Source organism: Grus americana, chromosome 1, assembly GCF_028858705.1.
Source record: "Grus americana isolate bGruAme1 chromosome 1, bGruAme1.mat, whole genome shotgun sequence".
Lineage (NCBI taxonomy): Eukaryota > Metazoa > Chordata > Aves > Gruiformes > Gruidae > Grus > Grus americana.
Genome location: NC_072852.1, coordinates 58,069,826 through 58,090,732, shown reverse-complemented (window position 1 = coordinate 58,090,732; position 20,907 = coordinate 58,069,826). Strand labels below are relative to the sequence as shown.

At 46.9% G+C, this 20,907-nt stretch overlaps 1 protein-coding gene across 5 annotated transcripts; it reads left to right on the top strand.

Moving 5' to 3' along the window:
• The first annotated feature begins 383 nt into the window (after positions 1 to 383).
• Positions 384 to 20,089, top strand: GTPBP1 (GTP binding protein 1). Of its 5 annotated transcripts, XM_054818437.1 has the most exons (14): positions 467 to 605; positions 1,188 to 1,245; positions 6,243 to 6,354; positions 8,848 to 9,028; positions 10,046 to 10,394; positions 10,845 to 10,968; positions 12,915 to 13,029; positions 13,490 to 13,634; positions 13,779 to 13,961; positions 14,767 to 14,902; positions 15,475 to 15,653; positions 16,009 to 16,206; positions 17,329 to 17,370; positions 17,804 to 20,089. In XM_054818437.1, exons 3-14 carry the CDS (start codon positions 6,249 to 6,251, stop codon positions 17,894 to 17,896), a joined length of 1,851 nt encoding a protein of 616 aa, XP_054674412.1. In that variant the 5' UTR covers positions 467 to 605; positions 1,188 to 1,245; positions 6,243 to 6,248; the 3' UTR covers positions 17,897 to 20,089. The 5 variants fall into 5 exon arrangements, with proteins under 5 accessions (XP_054674378.1, XP_054674387.1, XP_054674412.1 ...); XM_054818403.1 differs by lacking the exon at positions 1,188 to 1,245 and having other exon boundaries at positions 384 to 605; XM_054818430.1 differs by lacking the exons at positions 467 to 605; positions 1,188 to 1,245 and adding an exon at positions 1,266 to 2,151.
• Positions 20,090 to 20,907: the final 818 nt, after the last annotated feature.

The window sequence follows — 20,907 nt, the reverse complement described above, 5'->3', positions numbered from 1 at the left end:
AGAGAGTACCCACCCATCGGGGCGGGCCCTGTCCATCTGTGGCAGCGGCTTAGTCCCACCCAATCGTTCGAGTCTTCTTATCCGATTGGCTTTTAGGGTTGTTTGTAACAAAGACCAGCTCTCCTATTGGGTAGAAAGCACCAGACACGTCTCTTGTGTGTGTATATATAGAAAACAAGTCGAGCTGGCAGTGGTTCTCCCATTGGCTTCGCGCGCTTCGCGGGGGCGTGGCCCCCCTCATGAATAACAACTACACCGCCCGCCATCGTCATGGCTACAGGTTAATTGCCCCGTTCTTCCGCCGGTGATTGGCTGGCTCTAGCTTGGCGGGCCGGGGGCGGGGCCGCCGCACCTCCCGGGACGGAGGGGCGGGCGCGGGGAGGGGGTGGGGCAGGAGGGCCGGGGCAGGGAAGATGGCGGCGGCGGAGCGGAGCCGATCCCCGATGGGGGGCTCCCCGGTACCGGCCTGTATGTTCGCCCCGGAGCCCGGCTCCCCGGGTGGGGGGCCTCGCGCAGCGGCAGTCGCCTGTCCCCTCCGCGCTGCCTTCGATGCTGAGGACGGTGAGGCGCTCAACGGCGAGCCTGAGATCGACCTCACCAGTAAGGTAGGCCCGGCGGGGGGGCGGGCGGCGGCGAGCGCCATCACTCCGCCGGGCCCCGCGCTGCCCTCTCCCCGGCGGCCGCCTTGCCCGTGGGGCTGCCCCGTCCAGCCGGAGCGCGGCGGCCCGACAGCCGGGGCCAGCCCGACAAGCCGGGGCCAGTCCCTCTCCTCGCCGCTCCCCTCACCTCAGGAAAGCGAGGGGCTGGGGGGCCGCCTGCCTCAGCCAGGGTGGGGGTGTCAGCCCGGGGCTTCCCTGCGGGCTGGAGTTGGGGCCCGGGGGGGGTTCTCTCTCGCCTCAACAGCACCCGGCCGGGAGCGCAGGGCCGGGCGGCGGAGCCCACCGTGCCGAGGGGAAGCGGCCGGGTGAAGCGCAGTAAAGTTGAGCTACGAAGAGCTAAGAGCAAGCTGTGCCCCGGTTGGGAAAGGAGGGTGCTGGCTGGCTTGTCTGCCCTGCTCCGTCCCCTCCTCGGTTCCCTGGGGAAGCGCCTGCAGCGGGTGTTGCATCCTCTCAGCAAGCGCGGGGTCTGAAGCTGACAGCTGCTTTCATGTCTCACTAACGTTTTTCCTCTGTGCTGGTTCTCTGTAGTTATCTCTGCTGCCAGTCGTACTAGTTCCCGGGACTTTCTTCACAATCTTAAAAGCAGGTCAGAGCTCATAACTTTTGAACATAAGGGCTCAGCGACAAGGGTGCCTTGCTCTTGCAAACCGGGTTAAGTCAACACAAAAAGGTTTGTTCACCTTGTGCAGTTCCTTTCTAGGATCCAAGTGATAAAACTGTGTGGTGATCTTCTGTCCGAATCCATTCTCACTTCTATCTTGCAGGACAGTACATTGTAGTAATACATGCATGCCAGAGCCTGCCACAGACTATATTAGCTGCCTTTCCACAGTCTTCTATTTTTTTCCCAATTGGCTGATCTCTTTAACTGTATACCTTTTGCTGCCAAGGGTTTGATATATCATGATGACATCTCCCGCTTTAAAGTCTTCCGAAAACTTAATTCGGTCCATTTGTAATTATGTGATCCAGAAGTCAGCATAGCTGGTGTTTCCTCCTGTTCTCCTGCCATCCCTCCTCTTCGTGCTTCCAGCTGGAGTTGTTCCAAAGTCCTGGATTTTCTTGCCCTCTGTGGAGAAATGAAGAGAGAGGAGTTGTGGTGTGTGGATGTGGAAATGTTTGGTTTTGAGGGGATGACCGGATATTTTACAATGTGGTGCTGTATTAAAACGAATGTTATGAAGATGTCTTATAAGAAAGTAAAGAACAGAAATCAAATCTGCAGTATCTATTGAGCCACCTGTTCATGTCTTAGTGAGCTGGACAAGATTTTGATGCAGGATGCCAATATCGATCTGTGCTTTGTCTTGGACGTGGCTGATGTAGAAGAGGGCGCAGGAGGACACCGAGAGCTGTGTCACTGATTCTTGACAGCCAGGAACCTGACCAAAAATCTGACGAAGAAAGAGGAATGCTTTCTCCCACAACCTCCATTGGTGTTGTCAGCCTGTCTTCCATTCCTAGAAACCTGCAGGTGCTATGGAGGCAATAGGTAAGCATTTTTTTTTTTTTAACCTTTATTACAAGTTACTTTTCCATACGGCAGTGTACCCCTGCTCTCTTTTCCCTAGACCTTTCATTCATCCCCATCTTGGACGAGAGCTAAGACTATGAGCTCTGCCCCATCTCTCCAAGATAGTCTCCCGCTTTGTGCTCAAAACAGCAATCACATATGGTGAGAATGCAGTAGCTAACCTGTCCCCCCTGCCCCCGATCCCCCCATCTTTTCTGTCTTCCCAGTTGAATTGCTGTCCTCCAATTCCTGCTTAAAATGGTGATTCCCACTGCAGTCAATTTGTTTGCTAATTGCTACTTCTGTCCCAGTCTGACCCACTCCCTTGCTGTGTTACATACTTTTTTCCCAGTCCTTCCTCAGTGTGTTTGTTGTAAGGTGTGCTCTTTTTAGAGAGGAACACTTTGGGATTCAGTTATCAAGTGCACCTTGCCAGCTGGTCAAGCAAACAGTTCCATTCATCAGCACAAATTCATTATCATGTCAATCTTTATGGGTGTTTGTTTTCCCTTCAGTACTAACACACTGCAGTAGTAATCATCTTTCAGGTCAAAACCGTATCACACAAGGCTGTTAGTGAAGCTGATGCTTATATTAGATTACATTGACAACAGAACATTAATAGCACTTGAACTATGTATGTCCATGGGAAATAGAAAGCAAAATATGACATTACAGAAGGTGCTTTTCCCCTGACTTCCCAATGGCTGGTGGTGGCCTTCCAACCATGCGAGATGTCAGGCTCTGTTATTCCAATAAAGAGCAGCACTACGTACCACATAGTATTTGGCTTGCCCTTAATGTTTATAGTTTATCTGCCTCATGGATATGGGATTCTTCTTTTGTAAGGACTGCCTGTAGTAGTGCTGATATAACCTTAGCTCAATCTCACTGGTGTCTTGAAATTGCTGTTCATTAACACTTGAGCCTCTAGCTTGCTCTTGGGCAGTGCAGAATGGCACGGTCCAACTTGTCCCCCGGAATAAGCTCGGACAGCTGTAGATACTACCCACCTCTGGTGTATGTTAATCCCAAAACCGATCAGAGGAAAGGTGGGAAAAGCCACCTCTCCTGAGACTGGGAAGGGACTTTAGACATGGCATCTCAAACTTGAGAGGTATATTTTCTTCTGCTGTCACAAGAATAAAACAATAACTGGTTGTTACTTTTTTGCCCTATAGGAAATCTGAGGTTGCTAGACTCACATGGCTCCTACTGTTAACTGCTCAATGCCTGGCAAAGTGGAAGGAACAAAAGTGAAAATTTTTGACTTTGTGAAAAACCTCTGAAAAACAAGAATACATAGTGCGAGCATGGAGGGGATTGCACAAAAGGTGAAAAGCAAAAAAAGCAGAGAGGCCGAGATGGAGGGCCTCTCTCCGACCAAGGAAATGGCAAAGAACAGGCTCCCTCTGTCCAGGAAGCTAGTTAAAGGGATCTTCAAAACAGCAAGTAAAGGCTTGCAGTGACCTAGGAAACTGCAGAACTGGCTGGGGGCTGCAGGCTGCTGAAGCAGCCATTAGAAATACTGAACGGCATCGGAAGGTGTGATCTGTGAAAGCTGCTACTTGTTCTACACATCCTTCTCTTGATGTCCCGCTATATCACATCAGCTGTAAGCTTCATCGGCCCCAGGGTAGGCTTGGGAGGCAGTCTGCCACTGGAATACCCTTCAGCAGCACCTTTGCATGGCAGTGAAAGCAGCAGTGTGGGGGAACAGTGTTTTGAGCTGATGCGTGTGAGTACTATGATGTTTGACCCCTCCCCCAGCCCTCCTACCTGGCACCGAGAAGAAAGACTGCAGCGAGCAGCTCAGCTGAAATGTCCCCTGGTACTTTAGACAACACCCTGCCCACTCACTGCTGAAGCTTTTGAACTTGTAGAAAAATGAAGCTGGTCATGAGACTTGAAGAAACTGAAGTTAGTGTGCCTCTACACTGGTGGCCCCTGTTATTTTATTGATCTTTATGAGTATAACAGTGTGTTTAAGAGATCTTCCTGACTCCTGATGTGTGCTGGTGCACTAGCCTAAACAGTGAGCCTGTCTGCTGTGCTTCCAGGAATTCCTGAAAGTGCTCGCTGGGCAAAACAAGCCCTACACATCAACACACAGCCTTCGATTCCTGTCCTGATCAAGCCTCTAAACAGTTGCCGATTTCCCTCTCAATACATTTACAAGCAGTGGTCTCCTTTAAGAAGAAAACAAAACCAGAAGAACAACTAATAAAGGCAAAACTTAATCCTTTGTAGCACAACATAGAAAGACTATGTAGCCTTCCAGATCAGAGTGCTTTGCTACCCTTTGCAGACTATGGCAAGTAGTTCAAAGCCTTAGGCAGGGCACACATCTGAAGTAGGCATATGAAGGTGATTGTCTCTCTCGTAGCTGTCTGGCCCTTGCAGACACATACATGCTCTGTGTGACCCTTAATGTTTGAGGAAAGTGTTGCTTTGGCTGCCTTAAACCTTCTAACCAGCACTTGCTGTCTGTGCTTCAGTTTTCCAGGTGCATACATCGCTGTAGTTTTGAAAGCTGCTTAAGCATTAGTGTGGGCTCTTTGGTTCCTTTATGCTCTGGATTTCTAATCAAGGTCTTAATCACCTATGTAGTAGTAGTAGTAGGTGGTAAAGCTAATGCACGTTTTGTTAGCTGTGCTAGCAAGTCAGGCTGCGTTAGTAGAGAGTGTTGGGCAGGCTTGAAGATGTAATCGTTGTGAACTGCCATAAACCATATGTTTTAGGCAAATCAAGCACAGATTTCAGGCTGGCCTTAGTGCATAGTGAAGGGAACTACATCTTTCTGGGCATGATTTTGGAATGTGTATGTAAGGACAGCTAGTGGAGGTATGGATTTCACTGAGTGTTGTGATGTGGCACAGGCGTGCCTAACCATAGCGCTATCAGTAGGTGATAGCCTTTACAACTCATACTAAAAGTAACTTTTTAACAGCAATGCCTATCTCAACAGCTCTTGAGCCACTGTGCCAGGATACTCAGCCGCCAACAGATTTGTAATGACAGAGGCAGCTAGAGAGCAGGTCACCAGCCCTGAATGGGTGATAGTCTCCTTGGTCTGCCATGCCACTGTTGTGGTCACGCTGTGTGAGTGTCTTCACCTGTACTGTATGAGCAACACAGGTTTTTGCCAGAAATGGTGCTACACCATTCTGTTGTATGGAAAATCCTTCCTGAAGCACTGTCTTGTCCTCATTTTCTGCTTTGTTTCTGTCTACTTTTTCCTTCTCTTGATGCCTCTGCAGGGAAGGGCAAAGGAAGTTGTGGTTGTTGCAATAACTGCAGTCAAAGCTTGTTGGTAACACAGCTACTGGCTTGCAAAACTGCAGCTCTCCACTGGTGAAACTTCCAAAAATGCTCATACAAATTGCTTTGTATGTCTGCCTCTCAGAACTGTAGTGTAAAGTACCTAAAGTTTTGTTAGGAGTTTGAAAATAATGCTTATTCTTGTTCTCTCCTTCCCCTCTACCCCCTCAGAAAACAAAAGGGGGATATCAAGTATGTGAAAGACTTACGAGATGCTCTAGGTTTTGATGCCTAGGTGTGCTCTGCAGCGAGGTCTGGCTGGCTTCCTCTGGCTGGCTGTCACGCTTTGTGGGGAGCAGCAGCACTCTGTGAAGTGGAGTCTGTGGAATACCCAGCTAAGGAATTTCTTTGGAGAAAATATCTGCTTCCCTTTCTGTTTTCCTTGCATGGAAACATGTATTACACAGAAGTAGAAGTGGGGTGTTCACTTAAATGTGGCTTTTAAACATTGGTTACCTCACAATGAGATGCTTGGTATTCTTATTTGCTTTGAAGTATATCTTCCAGCATAAATGAACTCTGAGCTCAGACAAATAACCTTGTGCAGCGTCACAAGGAAATAGCTGTCAGTGAAGCTGTTCTTAAAAAAACCAAAACAACAAACCCCAAACCAAACCACTAGAAAGCGGTCCTTGAAAAAGAACCCTTCTTTTTCAATAAAGCACATGGATTGATTTTCCTTATAACTGAAGCTGGTTTTCAAATTGTTTGCTTGACATCTGCAAATGGATATTTAATCTTTTTTCCAGCTTGTGATGGTGAGTCCAACTTCAGAGCAGTATGACAGTTTGCTCCGGCAGATGTCAGAGAGAATTGATGAGGGATGTGGGGAGACCATCTATGTCATTGGTCAAGGATCAGGTGAGTATAGCTTCCTCAGGAAAACAACAATTAAAATTATAACAACAGTTAAAATTATAGGAAAAACCTAATTCATCTAACGGGGTTGCTGCTGAAGGTAGTACTTACTCCTCCAGAATAACTTGGAAACCTCCATAAAGTATAGCAGAACATGTGGGACAGATTATTTTATTTTATTCCTGCCAGCAACTGTCTTATGTAGTAGAGCTAAACATATTTTTTGTATAAAATCATACAAGTTCTTTTTGGAAATAAGGCATAAGTTGTCTGGGCACACTAGGAAAAGACAAAGGATCTGAAATTATAACAACAGGTTTGGTACAGATATCCTTAATGTCTGATGGAGATCTTGTTCTGTCTGGTTTTGTTCACTTCTCCATTGTAAATAACAGTATTTTTACCCTACAGGAATGTATTGGAGATACTTCAGATAGCCAACAGCGTATATTTTGGCTTTCTTTGATAGTGAATGTCTGTACTATGGAGAGAAAGGTTTTCCTTTTCTCAGCACGAGGCCTTTATTGTCACATTAACTCGGCTGTGACTGCAGTCATTTGCCTTTGCAGATTTTAGCAGTTAGCATGGGTTACCTTTTTGTTCTTTTTCACAATTTGAATATTTGCATCTGATGCTGGTAAAATAATATTGAACATGGTCTTGCTTTGAAATTGAAATTTCTTTTTCGACTACAAAAAATTGTCTATGGCTATCATAAGGCTAAAGGCATGTTTCAAATATAGTAGATATCTGCTGGATATCAAGTTGTTATGATGAGACATTCTGCTAGTTACTGTATTTGAGGAATAATACAAACCCCATGTTGTCAGTGCTAGGGTTGGCTGAGATAATGGAGGGAGAGAATTGTGTTACCTCAGAACTGTGTGCTTTTTGGGTTTTCTTGGTATCTTGCAAAGCGGCTGACATAGAATAGAAGCCAGGATTAGATGACCAGTTGTCATGCAGCCAGTATCACACGGATAATGCTCTCGTGTCCAAGCGAGCTTCCCATGTGTAGTCTGGATCCTCGGTGTTTGGGATAACCACATCTGCAGCAGGGATCTGGCTAGTTGGGCTACTAACTGCTTTCTGTTCTAGGATACCTTGTGAGGGTGTTAACTGGTGGTTGTTGCAATGATGTAATTAGAAGTAGGCATTTGTCTCTTGAAAATATGAGCTAAAACTTGTGACTTGATTCCAGATTACTGTATAGCTGAGGAAGATAGGGATCTTTTCTGTAAATTGGAAACAATAGTGAACTGAAAATAAATCTTCATCTCCCTGCCACCATCCCTCCTTCTCATTCAGTTTGAGTGTCTATGATTTTGATCATCATGGATACCCAACTCGGATGACTGAGTGAAGACTGTCAGGTGGGCCACTGCTTCATCAGTAGTGACACTTCCCTTTCTCCCTTGCCTCTTATCCTCTCCTATCCCCTACTTCTCATTCCCCTTCTTTTGACCCAAGACCCCAGCTGTGGTGCTTTTTTTGTTTTCCCCACCATCTCAACAGCTTCTCTGCCAGCTTATGAGCTAGGTTGGAAGTCACCCAGCAACTCTACTTGTTGTAGAGCTGTGCAGTAGTTAAAATGCTGATTAGTTTATGCAAACTGCAGTTACTGCTTACCGGCTGATGAGTCAGCCATGCATATGAATGCGCAAACAGCAATAGCTTTGGTCATCCAGGTGCTGTGTGGCTCTCCACCTTTGTTTGTTTGTTTGGTTTTTTTTAACCCACAGAGGAACCTGGGTTAGGAGATAAGCTGAGAGCTGTGGTGCCCTTTAAACTGTCTAGATGGTTGCCACTGGCTTACTCTGACTGTCAGCTCTTTGCTTGGGTGGGCTGTTCAGAGGCAGCAGTGCCTCCTTGGTTTTTTCTGGCCTCATGTGCTGTCAGCATTTCTTTCAAGTGCCAGGATGAAGGCAGTGAGACATGCCAAAAACATTGTTTTAACTGGAGTATGTGGGGGCTAAAGAAATTGCTGCGCAGGCCAGACTTGCAGAAAATGTGCACTTGGGATGTGGTTTTGTAAAATAAGCTGATTGTTTAAATTGGTCCCATATTCACTCGTTAATTGTGGTGATATTTCAGTCAGAGCTTTCCTTTTGTTAATGCTTTTCCCTTTATCGCAATGTGAGAAGAGATGTTTTATTTGACTGAAGGAAATTGTACGCAAAGTACCTTTAGCACATGGAGTAAGGGAATTAGACAGAAATGTGTCTTTCTTGCCAATCCTTTAGTATTGGCTTGTAGAAATTGTGAAGAAAACTCCTCTAGATGAAAGATGGTGCTTTTCTAGTATCTTTGAAGACTTAGAGTGAAGTGTCCTTTTTTATTTTGGGCAAAGAGTGCTTATTCTTTTTACATGTCTGACATCTCCAGTCCACGTATAAATCCCGGTCGGTGTGAAAGTCCCAGGCAGAATGACGTTGCTGCTGGCTGTTGCAAGGTGATGCTCACTGGCTGTCCTTTGTCTCCTCAACATCGCACTAGATGGGACTGAATACGGTCTGAGCGAGGCAGACATGGAAGCATCCTACGCCACGTTGAAGAGCATGGCAGAGCAGATCGAGGCAGATGTGATCCTACTGCGGGAGCACCAGGAGGCAGGGGGCAAGGTGCGCGACTACCTCGTTCGGAAACGTGTGGGTGACAACGACTTCCTGGAGGTCAGGTGAGGAGCTGGGTGGAGACAGGGTTAGTCAGCAGCCCAGCTGCATTTTTACCGTGTGAGCCATCCGTGATGCTGAGCCAGCAACGCTGATTCGAGTCTGGGTGTTGTAGCTACCCAACAAAGGGAATTGAGCTTGACCACTCCTTGCTAATGAAATCACCTTTTTGTTGTTGTTGCTGTCTCTTTTGTGAACAAACTATTTGTGGAGATTTGCCAGTGTTTAGCTGAGGGCTGTTGCTGTCTGGGTGACAGCTTTGCAGTTTGGGGATCTTTTGTGGGCTGGAATCCCAGTAGAAGAGATTCACGTGTGCACGTGTGTCTGTATGCGTGTGCATAAATGCACACTGCTGGAACACAATACTTTAAGGGCTCAATTCTATTCCAAGACTGTGGTGATCCAAGTCACCTTTTAATGGTGTGTAACAGCTTGTGTAACATGACTTGAGAGTCTGCCCAGACCTGGATGGAATGGATTTCCAACATTTGCCAACAGCCATAATAGCTACCTGTATCAGAGACAAGGAAAGAGTCTGCTGTAGGAGAGGGTTTTCCCCTAAAACGTTTTATTGTTGTTTGACCTTTTCCTTTTCTAGGAACAGCAATTTAAATTTATGTGCTCTCCCTAGCACCTGGTGCTATTGCAACATGAGGAATATGAGAAAGGCAGAGGTATTCTAGGGATTTAGTCTTTCTTTTCAATTGCCACAGTGTATATGTTGGATTGCAGAGACTAGGAGTCGGAAGAGAGATATTCTGTATGGTCTCAAGCAATGGCGTGTTCAGCTGACTCTGTTCCGGACACCAGTGGCATGTTTTCACAGCCTTCCACGCCCCAGTCGCCAGAGTCTGGGACCTCTGCTGTTAACTAACTGCTCTGCTTGTGAAGATCTAACATTTTCGAGTCTCTGTTTGAAGCTAATTATTTGCAGGAGCAGGGGTGTTTGGGGTTTTTTTGATTGCTTGTCTGTTTCTTCAGGTATCATATTTTACCAGGTTCCTTTTTCCTTTCCCCTCCAGGGTTGCAGTGGTTGGCAATGTGGACGCAGGAAAGAGCACATTGCTGGGTGTCTTGACACATGGTGAACTAGACAATGGCCGAGGCTTTGCTCGGCAAAAGCTCTTCCGTCATAAGCACGAGATTGAGTCAGGCCGCACCAGCAGCGTGGGCAATGACATTCTGGGCTTTGACAGTGAGGGCAACGTGGTGAACAAGCCTGACAGCCACGGTGGCAGCTTGGAATGGACAAAGATCTGTGAGAAATCCACCAAGGTCATTACTTTCATTGACCTGGCTGGTCACGAAAAGTACCTGAAAACCACCGTCTTTGGCATGACCGGCCATTTACCTGACTTCTGCATGCTTATGGTAGGTAGCAAGAAAGATGTACAGTACCAGCAGGAGCAGGGCTGTTCACAGCTTTAACAACCTCAACTTCTTTCCTATGGCAAAGTCCCTGTGGGGTTGTGGAGGGACGCAGCATCTCCTAGAGGTGGAGAGCAGAAGCCACTGTGGGTATCTCGCCAGGATCCTGAGGCAAGTGCCCCAGTTCTGTCAGTCCTGGACAAGCCCAAGGTGTGTGATTCTTGAAAACGGAAAGATTTCTAAATTCTAGAAAACCTTGTTAAAACTGAGGAGAAATGAGTCCTTAGCCAGTGTCCAACAGCATTTGAAATGAGCTGGGTCTGCTGATACAGTCCAATGATGTATCTACAACCTATTCACAGCCTACTGCATGACTGACACAAGACCTTGTCTGTAACCCAGCTCACTGCAGGAGGAACATTTACAACCCTGTATCTTGTATCCCTGGTGTAGGTTGGCAGCAACGCTGGGATTGTTGGAATGACCAAGGAGCACTTGGGCCTGGCACTTGCACTTAACGTTCCTGTCTTTGTTGTGGTGACCAAGATCGACATGTGCCCTGCCAACATCCTGCAAGGTGAGTCCTACAAACTCTCTCCAGGGCTGTTTCTTACCTCTATATGTGCTGTTGTTCTCTGCTTGGGTTGAGGAATTACTGCTGGAGGAAAGCTGCATTATCTAGTTTTGACTGCATCTTTAGCACCTTCCAGAAATCTATCCTTTTCCCTTGCCCATTTTGCTAGCAGGTCACTCATAGTCACCATCTCAAAATTACCTGAGTTGGGGGACTCCGCTGGGCAACCCAAAAGCGTTAGCTACAGGGTTTTGCTTAATTGAGCTCTAAGGGGAGAAGCAAACAGTTGTGGTTGTGGGTTTGCTTTCTCTCTGGGTATTTAAGCGTGGAAGTTCTCTCGAAAGCTGCTTTCCTCTTTGCCCACGGTTTGAGTGTGATCTTAAGCTGTGATCAAACTTGTTCTCCGGCAGCCGTTAGGTTAAGGGGCAGCTGCTTGTTACATCCTGCTCACCTGGGCGCTTCTCAGATATGTTGGTATAACTACAGCAGCTCCTCCCTCTGTCTGAACAACCAATGAACACTTAATAAATCATGGTTCAAAGCATCTGCATATGTGGGCTATGGTAGCAGGACTGGAATAGACACAAGCAGGGATGGCAGTGAGCAGCAGGGGCTAGTGAATTTTTTGCTCAGCAGCAGTTAAAGCAGCACCTCTAACCCCACCAGTGTCCCTTTAAACTATGCTTGACATTTTTTCAGGCTGTGACCAACTCTCACCTTTAAAATTCTCTTGATGCATTTCTCACACCTTCAGGAACACACTGTGGTTAACTGAAGCAATGTTTTTTTTCTATAATCAGTCCTAAGAATCAGGAAAGTGAATGCTCCCGGTGCTGTCTGTGGTTAGTTCATTATTGTAAGAATCCTCGATATGTTTCGGGTAAACAGATGCATGTGATCAGAAGATAATCTAAATGTCTCTGTAATAGATGTTTGGCAAATAAATGTAAGGTCTGACCATAAGATAACAACTGGGAAGGAAGGAGAATGTTTGGTTTGGGGTGAGGAGAGAAGAGCTGCTCTTGGGAGAAGCCACTCCTGTGTCATGTTCTGTTTAAATTAAATAGACACAAGATTTGGCTCAAGTGTATCTGTGAAGAGCAGATGGCATGATTAGATGTTTGTGTTTCTGTATCCAAAACATTACTTTCCCATAGGCAATCATTTGTTCACAAAAACCATCTAATTGGATGACAATTGTAGAATATAAATGATTTGCTCTTTTAAGCCCTTGCTAGCCTTTTTTTTTTTTTTTTTCCCCTCCTCATTTATTGTAAGGCACTTTGCAGGAGGCTGATGCTAGTGCATCAGGTAATGCCCCTTCTGGCTGATAGATATGAGGCTTAGAAAATAAAGAGAGGCAAAAGGTCATGGGAGCCCTGACATTTGTCCTGAACTATTTATTTCTGGATCTGGTCTACCTACGCTGTCCTAGTCTGTGACGGTGATCTTTACCTCTTTCATGCTTCTCTAACCTTTTAGGGCAGGTTGATTGCCAGGGAAAGTGTGTCGAGGTTTGTTTGGTCAAAATTGGTTTCTAATTCACATATTCTCAAATATTTCAATTCCTGAGTGCTGCTTGTTTTCATTGAATTCAATATGAAAAATCCTTTAAAGGAAGAGGAAATACCTTGTAACTGCTTAAAGCTACTTAATAGACAGCTATAAAATGTCTACTTCACAGCATTGCACTTGCAGATGCAAACGCGTGTGTCTGTTCATATGTGGTGTCGCTTGGCAGCAGGCTAACTGGCATGAAATGGAAGATGGAATGGCTCCTACGTCCCACCTGGGCTGCAGCAAACTTAGTCTCACTCACGCACCTTTAGCCATCTTCTCCTGTCTTATTTGTGGCAAGAGCACCAGTCTCCCTTCGGGAAGAGACCCCACAAAGGCGATTTGTAAAGACGGGAGATGCTGCCCTAACAATATTCATTTCACCCTTTAAGAAACCCTGAAGCTGTTACAGCGACTGCTGAAGTCCCCAGGGTGCAGGAAGATTCCCGTGCTGGTTCAGAGCAAGGATGATGTCATTGTAACAGCCTCCAACTTCAGCTCAGAGAGGTAACGGGAGTAGAGGAGAGTCATTTCTCTTTCGATCCTATTTGGAGACTGGGTGAGAAGAATTCAGAAAGAGAGTCCCATTGTCTAGATGTGTGAAGGTTGCATCTGCCATGTGGTGTAGTGATTCCATAAGAATGTGTTGGTTCTGAGACTGACCTGCTTGTGTTCCCCTCTCTGAGACAGAAATGAGAGGCTGCTTCTGGGCAGTCTGCAGAAGATGGCAGGGTATTCGCCTTCCTTCAGTCCCGGAACCTTACACCCATTCCTGAATGTCATTAGAAGGCAGAGGCAATGTTGCAGGTTTTCAAACACGGGGTGTTGTGCATCTGACTGCTTGCCAGGCTCTCCCTTCCTAGCACTGTGTATTGAATTCAGTCCCAAGATTTTGGATGTCTCCCTACACATGGAATTCCAGGCAGGGAGGTGAACTAACTCCACTTTCATCAATTTTCCTTTACAGGATGTGCCCAATTTTCCAGATTTCAAATGTCACTGGGGAGAACCTAGATTTGCTGAAGATGTTTCTTAATCTCTTGTCTCCACGGACCAGTTACAGGGAAGAAGAGCCAGCAGAATTCCAGATAGATGATACTTACTCTGTCCCGGTAAGGGGCGTGGTATATGGAAAAATTTTTTTGCTCCCTCTTTCAGGTTGATGAAGGCATCTTCCCTGGAAGAGGGGAGTTGTAGAGCTCTTCTGCTAGCATGCTCAAGCAACCCCAATTACTGTTTTTTCTTTTTTGGCATAGGGCGTAGGAACCGTTGTGTCTGGGACAACACTGAGAGGCCTAATCAAGCTAAATGACACCCTGCTGCTGGGGCCAGATCCCCTTGGCAACTTCCTACCTATTGCTGTCAAGTCCATTCACCGCAAGAGAATGCCCGTCAAAGAAGTGCGGGGAGGCCAGACTGCCTCCTTTGCCTTGAAAAAGGTGAGATGATCTGCTCTAGACTTCCAGAACAGGAACCACCCTCATAATTTTACAGTTAGCTGCAATCAGACTGCTTCTGCAAACCTCAGCTGCCTCATTTCATAGCACATTAAAATCCTACAGAATCTCTGTGGGTCCTACGTCCCGGTTGCTCCACCTGACAGCTGCCAGGTAATAGTGGGACCCAAGGTCATGAGGAATAGCGTTGGAGATGTGTAACAAAGCGGAGGCATTGCAAGAAAAGTCTCCTCTTGTGCTGCAACTGCATTAGTGTCCTAGGCAGGATATTTACACTATTCCTCTCAATTTGTAGGACCAGTTGCATGATTTGGGGTTTAAAAATGAGCAAAATTTTAATGTGATTCCTCTGGTGAAAGGTTCCTGTTGATAGAAGCTCTGCTGATTTTAAGGGGATATAGTTTAAGCTATACCAAACTTCATGTGTTCAGTCTTAACATTTCGTGTTAACAGACATCATGCTTTTGGAGAGATCATCTGCTTGGGTAATGTGCAACCAGGATGCATGTTTTGCTTTTAAAGGATCAGTGAGTTAAAACTTCTGTGTCAGTGTCCATTGTTCCCAGCACTCTCACTAAAGCTTCCTTTGAAACTTCAGTTGAACTTGATTATTGCAACTTTTGCATAATATCATTACATACTGCTAAACAGCTTTGGCTTTGCCTTTTGGTGAGCACGAGTTATTATCTGTGAAATCCCTTAGGATCCTTCTGGATGCAGTCAGCCAGAGAAGCAAATTTCTTCCCTGGAGAATCACACTAAGGTTTTTTGTGTCTCTGCTTTTCAGATTAAGCGTTCTTCCATCCGGAAAGGCATGGTAATGGTGTCGCCCCGCCTGAATCCACAAGCATCGTGGGAGTTTGAAGCAGAGATTCTGGTGCTCCATCACCCCACCACCATCAGCCCACGATATCAGGCCATGGGTATATCTCAGTGTTGTCTCACCTATGTTTCCAAGTTTATATCAGCTCTATCCTGAGATTATTTTTCTCCTGATGGCTCTGTCAGCCTGAATATAAGCCATAGTTGCTGCTTTGACCTTTCCCAGCAATGCATTAGAGAGAGAGGAGGGAGCTGACAGAGGAGAGTGGCAAAGGCTGCAGGTAAAAAGGAGATGTGAGACTCCAAGTATACTTGGAGCCTGCCTGAGCCAGATCTCCATGGTGCAAAGATTCTTCAGCTTCAAATGCTGACCGAGAGACTCGTTTTAAGTCCTGCCCTCTAGCCTGGCTGCATGGCATGTAGGATTCTGTTGAGAATGCTTCAGGAAAGTCTCCATTTGAAGGCAACTGTTCTAGCTTATGTGTGTTTTGTTTTTGAGGACTGAACAAAGGCAGCCATGAAACCCCTATAGTCTCTGATACACAGTGGATTTTTATATTTCCAACTCAGTGCTGTTAGCTGTTGGGTAGCAAGAGCTGCCTTAGATGTCTGTCTGAAGCTTATTCCGCTAATGATACTGGCTGTTGAAAGTCTTTGTGCATTACATTCACAGTGCATTGTGGCAGCATCCGTCAGACGGCCACAATTCTCAGCATGGATAAGGACTGCCTGCGGACAGGGGACAAAGCCACAGTGCACTTTCGCTTCATTAAAACCCCGGAATATTTGCATATAGACCAGCGCCTGGTCTTCCGTGAAGGCCGCACCAAAGCTGTGGGTACCATCACTAAGGTAAAGGCTGAAGAGTCCAACATTTTTTTGCCCATTAGCTACTTTTGGCGCTGAGAAGCCAGCAGGAGAATGTGGATAGCTCTGGAAAATTGAAGGAAGAGGCTGTCCTTCAATCACAAACATCAGCCCTGACATGGGTTGCACATGACTAATGTGCTTTGTGTGCTGGGTCTTAGCTGGTGTGAATGAGGGAGTGTGAAAGCAGCCTAGATTTCTTTGAACAGCTGCATTCTTCTCCCAATGGCTATTGGTATCAATTCTCTCAAAGCTTTTTGTTAAAAAGCAGCATTGAACCTTGCCATATTGGCCTAGCTATTTTAATGCTGATTTTGGTCTCTACCTCTGTAATTTGCAGTTACTCCAGACCACCAACAACTCACCAATGAACTCCAAGCCACAGCAGATCAAGATGCAGTCAACCAAGAAGGGAACTGTTACGAAACGAGAGGATGGTGTTCCCCCAACTGGGACGGCAGCTGGAGGCCCACCAGCTGGGGATGAGGCCCCCTCAACAGCTGCAGCGCCACTGACACCTACTGCCCTGCAACCATTGGTAAGTGAGGAAAATATCGTGTCTGTCCTAGCTGTTTGCATCCTGGTTTCATCTGTTGGAGGAAGGGCACTCTAAACCACAAGCGTTATCCCCTCATACCCTTGAGCTCACCTTGGGACTCAATGTGCAACAGAAACAAATAGAAATATAAGTAGTCTCACAGCAGAAATCAGAATTCTTTGACTGGATGACTCCTCATGGCTGACCTTTCATCAGCTGGCAGCTTGGGGTGCTGGGACAGTTCAGGTTGGGCTTCAGGAAGTGTCTAGTCTAACCTCCTGCTCTAAGTAGGATTTGCTGTGAGGTCAGACCAGGTTGCTCAGGGTTTTATCCAGTCATGTCTTGAAAACCTCCAAGGAGGAAGACTGCACAACCTCCCTTGGCAACCTGTTTCACAACTTGACTATGCTCACGGTGAAGAAGTGTCTCCACGTACTCCATAGCTGAACTACTGAAGCGTCTGACAACCAGTCACAGAATGGGTCTCTGCTGTCTGAATGAGAGGTAGAACATCCCTACACTAGAGAAATTACAACCTAAGTAGTAGTATCAGACACAGGTCTGTCAAGGAGAGAGGATGGAGATGTCCAAGGAGGAGGAAAGGCTTATCTCTTTCAGGAGAAATTTATCCAGGTTGTTTTGTTGGTTAGGACTTCTCAGCTCAGCTTGTCCAAGAAGGATAGCTGGCCTTTCTGTTCTGAAAGGAATGGAAATTCAATTCTAACTGTGGGCTTTGGGAGCTATTTATCAGCTTTATTCCATGAGTCTTCTCCTTTTAGTGTACTTATCTAGTAAGTGAAATGTTTGGGAACTTGACTCTGTCAAGAGACCTGGTCAGTGTTCCTCCTCTTAATTTTAGCTGCCTTAGTTGTCATTGGTCAAATCTTGCCCCCTTGAGCCAGGCTGGCTGCTGAAAGAGAGCCCTCTGGCAGGGGTTCTCTCCCTTTGCATATGCCTGTGGCTTCCTACTGATCCCCTGTCTCCTCCTTGTCTTGTTGTAGCATCACTGTGGTTGTAAGTAGTGCTCCCAGCTTGCTCTTTGCTTCGTCCCTCCCCCTGAGAGTTTGTGTTGCTTTTGTTCTTGCTTACCTCTGCCTCTCTCTCCTTGCTGCTTCCCCTCAGCCTGCGCTGGATGAAGAGCCCCACATCCGTGAGGGCAATAAGGTATTTGGCCACTTTAAAATAGAACGGTGGGCTTACTGGCCTAAGGCTGGGAACAGAGTCAGGTTAGCAAGAGCGCCCTGTGGGGGGGCAGGGGGTTCTCCTTCCATTCTGCACAAAGCCTGAGGCTTCGATTTCCCATATGCCGAGCCCCATGGCACCTGCTGACTCTCACGGCAATGAAGCGTTCAGAAAATTGGGAAATCAGGTCCTCCCCAGCTTGAAGGGCTGAACTTCATAGTGTATCTGTCTCTCCTCCTTCCTTCATGGCGTGTGTGTCTGCCTTATCTCCTTCCTGCAGCGCTAGGAAGCTGATCAGTCACAACTGCCCTCCTGCTGACTGGACGTGTGTGTAATCCATCTGAACTCCTGCTGTGTTGATGATATTCTGATTCAGAGGTCACTGCACACTGAAGTGTATCTTCTTGTTTTGCAGTCAAAAGTTGGAGGAGGAGGCCGGCGACGTGGGGGTCAGCGCCATAAAGTGAAGTCTCAGGGAGCCTGTGTGACTCCTGCCAGTGGCTGCTGAATTTCTTATTCCTCCTCCCTCCGAGGAATTCCGCCCCTTCCCTTCATTTCTTATCCAAAAGATCCAGAGCAGCTTAAACCAAAACCCATCCCAGCTGATTGGCTGCAGAAGAATCATCCCTCCTCCCTGAAGAAAGTGATGGAGAGGAGCATAATTTATAAGCTAATGAAGGTGGTAAGACACACAGAACTGAATAACTGACACCTTCCTCCTCCCCCTGTCGACACATTTTTGTACATCATGGGCTTAGTTTTTATTCTTATTAGTTTTTATTATATTTTGTGTGCATGAAGATGAGAGGAGAGTCTGGATAGAACTGCGAAGAGCCAGTTAGCTGCCTCCCTCCTCCCTCACCCCATTCTGTCCTCAGGACTTGCTGCTCTCCTCCTGTTTGCTGTCTCAGATCCAGGGGTTATCAAACGCCTGAAGTTTCAGACTTGCAAAGGTTAAAACACATTGCTTAGGATGGCTCCACAGGGCGTTGTTTCCTCACCACTGTGGCCCCGTGCCAAATATGTTTCTGGATTCCCTCCATCTTAAACGATTTTTGAGTGGGTTTAATTTAATGTTGTAGTGACTGAAGTTTGAAGGAGATGGTAAGAAACTTTATTAGTTGGAGATCTAAGAGGTAAACGAATTGGAAAGCAGTTCTTGATGCTAAGTTGAGGAATCCTATACTAAATGTCCTTGTCAAGTACATTGATAGCACTTAAGATTTTAATTACAGACAGAATTAAATGGGCAGTCATTTGCCCATCCTGTTCCCCTTCCCATTGTGCTGATTCTCCTATTGTTTGTTCAGTGCACGTTGGAGCAAATCTAACCTGCCTCTCAAGGCTGCGGCAGCTTGATTGACAGTATTAAGAATATAGTGCAGGAACACTCGGTTCGTCCCTTGAGCCAGAGAAAGCCTTCTCACCTCGACGGACAGAGAGCACAGGTGGTAATATACCTGTGGAACAGAGACACCAGGCAAACATCGACCTCCCCTTGATTTTGTTTATTCCAAGATTTCCCAAATCTTTTCTGGAACTCGCTGGCCAAACTTTGCCATGGCAGAGGTAGGATTTGTCTTCTCCCCTCTTGGCTGAAGAGGGCAATGATGAATTGGTACCAAACTTATAGAAGTGCTTTCAGGTTTGGAAGTACGTGGTAATTTTTTTGACTTTATTTTTTAAGATTGTATTTTTTTTAATGACAAATTGTGGCTTCTCCAGGAAGGCCGTGCAAGGACAGTCTATGAATTAACTCTACTATTAACATGTTTTTTAACTCAGGGTTGTTCAAGTGATCAATACCCTGCTTATTTTGATCTCTTTTCTTCTAACCCTTCCTCTTTGCTTTGCTTCAGTGAGGACAAGAATTATCCTTGCTGGCTTCTGGTGAGCTGTGGGAGTGTGGTAGTATTTTGAGGGAGGGGGTGGCATCCTTAGCAAATCGGTGTTCTCCCCGGCAGGTGCGGTCAGCCTCGGTTTCTTTGAGGGCTTTCTCCTCCAATGAAGGACTTCTATTTTTAATTAGAGGGAAACTGAAAAGTTTCTGTCCCTCCTTAGCGGGTTGTTCCTGTTTCTCATTTTGTGGCACCTGTGTGGAGTTCATTCCAGTTCACCTTGCGATTCGAGGTAGGCTTTCAGGCAGGCTTGGGGAGGGGAGAGCGCATCTCCCGATGCCAGCACCAGCACTCCAAGAGCATTAAGCAGCATGGGAGAGGTGAGGAACGTAGTTTGGAGACGAGGGTACCTTGCCTTAGAGACTACAAGGGCCTGAGCGCGGGTGGAAGCGGGAGGTCAGACAGTCCTTTCCAAGCTATGTGCCTAAATACCAGCACTCTCCTGGCGAGGGAGGAACTATAGGCGGCTACAACACTAATAGCACCCGCATTGTGAGGGGGTGTGAAGTGTGGCTAAGCAGGGCACGAGGGCCTGGTTCATTTTGTCTTCTGGCCCCGTAGCAGCATCAAAGTGCATCTGGTTTCACCACCCTCCGCTTCTGAAGGGAGCGGTGAGCTCCAGGCGGTTTTCTTTCTCCATTCCTTGTGCTCCAAATGACGGAGACTGCCGAGACTGGAAGAGGGTTTACTTCAGTTTGTACAAAGGAGGTGGTGTGATCTCTCTTTTGTGACCAGCATTCAAAGATCACTCAGGCTTGTGTGATCTATAAAATAAATTTTAAAAGAGTTTGTTCCAAGTTAAAGTATGTCTTGTTGCTTTTTGTCCCTCCGGAAAAACCAGCAGTTGTTGCTTTAACGCCATGCTCCTTTGCTGGCTACAAGAGGAGGCTGCGTTTGTAGTGACGGCAGGGGAGGGCATGCCGTGCCGCAGGGGAGCTGCTGCTGAGCCTCTGGCGCAGTGCCGGACAGCTTTTTCTCTGCCTAAGATTTAGCGCCTCTCGGTGGCAGAGTGGTGAAATGAGAACGCTTGCATGGTGTGAGCTATGCTGTGTGAGAGATCGGGGGTGGGGGTGTGCCTGCGTGAAGATCTGCCACGGAAAATCATTTGGGTCCAACTCTTTTGGAGACACTTTGCTAGAGGATGCAGTTTTAGCACAGCACTTCCACTCCCTGCATAAGCTTGTGCTTCCCTGGGCCCTTGCAGCAATTTGCACCTCACCTGTCTCTGTAAATACAGTGGGAGTCTCCTGCCTCCTTGGTTGATCTCAGAGGTTCACGAAGGCTTTTCCTGCCCTGCATGGCCCTTTCCTAATGCAGGTAAGTGTTGGGCTGGGACCTGGTGGTAGCTGGAGCGAAGACCCATCCAGCCCCTCTGCTCATGTCTGTGCTGGAGTCCTTGCTCCTGAGCACCCACTACCCTGTCCCTTCCCATTTGTTGTCTGTATCAGTCCCCCTCCACCTTTTTCTGGGTCGTGTCGTGTCGTTCCCCCCCCCCCCCCGGTGGGACACTAATGTGCCCAACCCATGAGGGCAGATCCAGAGCCAGCAGAGAACAGGCCCTTCCACCTTCTGCACAGAGCTGCGAGGGCACCGAACGCGAGCTGCCTCCAGCCCGTCCTGG

Excerpts from the sequence above, each read along its gene's own strand:
- GTPBP1 (XM_054818403.1), top strand. The coding sequence starts at position 414 with ATGGCGGCGGCGGAGCGGAGCCGATCCCCGATGGGGGGCTCCCCGGTA. Across the intron at positions 9,029-10,045 it reads AACGACTTCCTGGAGGTCAG|GGTTGCAGTGGTTGGCAATG; the intron begins GTGAGGAGCTGG and ends TTTCCCCTCCAG. Across the intron at positions 10,969-12,914 it reads CCCTGCCAACATCCTGCAAG|AAACCCTGAAGCTGTTACAG; the intron begins GTGAGTCCTACA and ends TCACCCTTTAAG.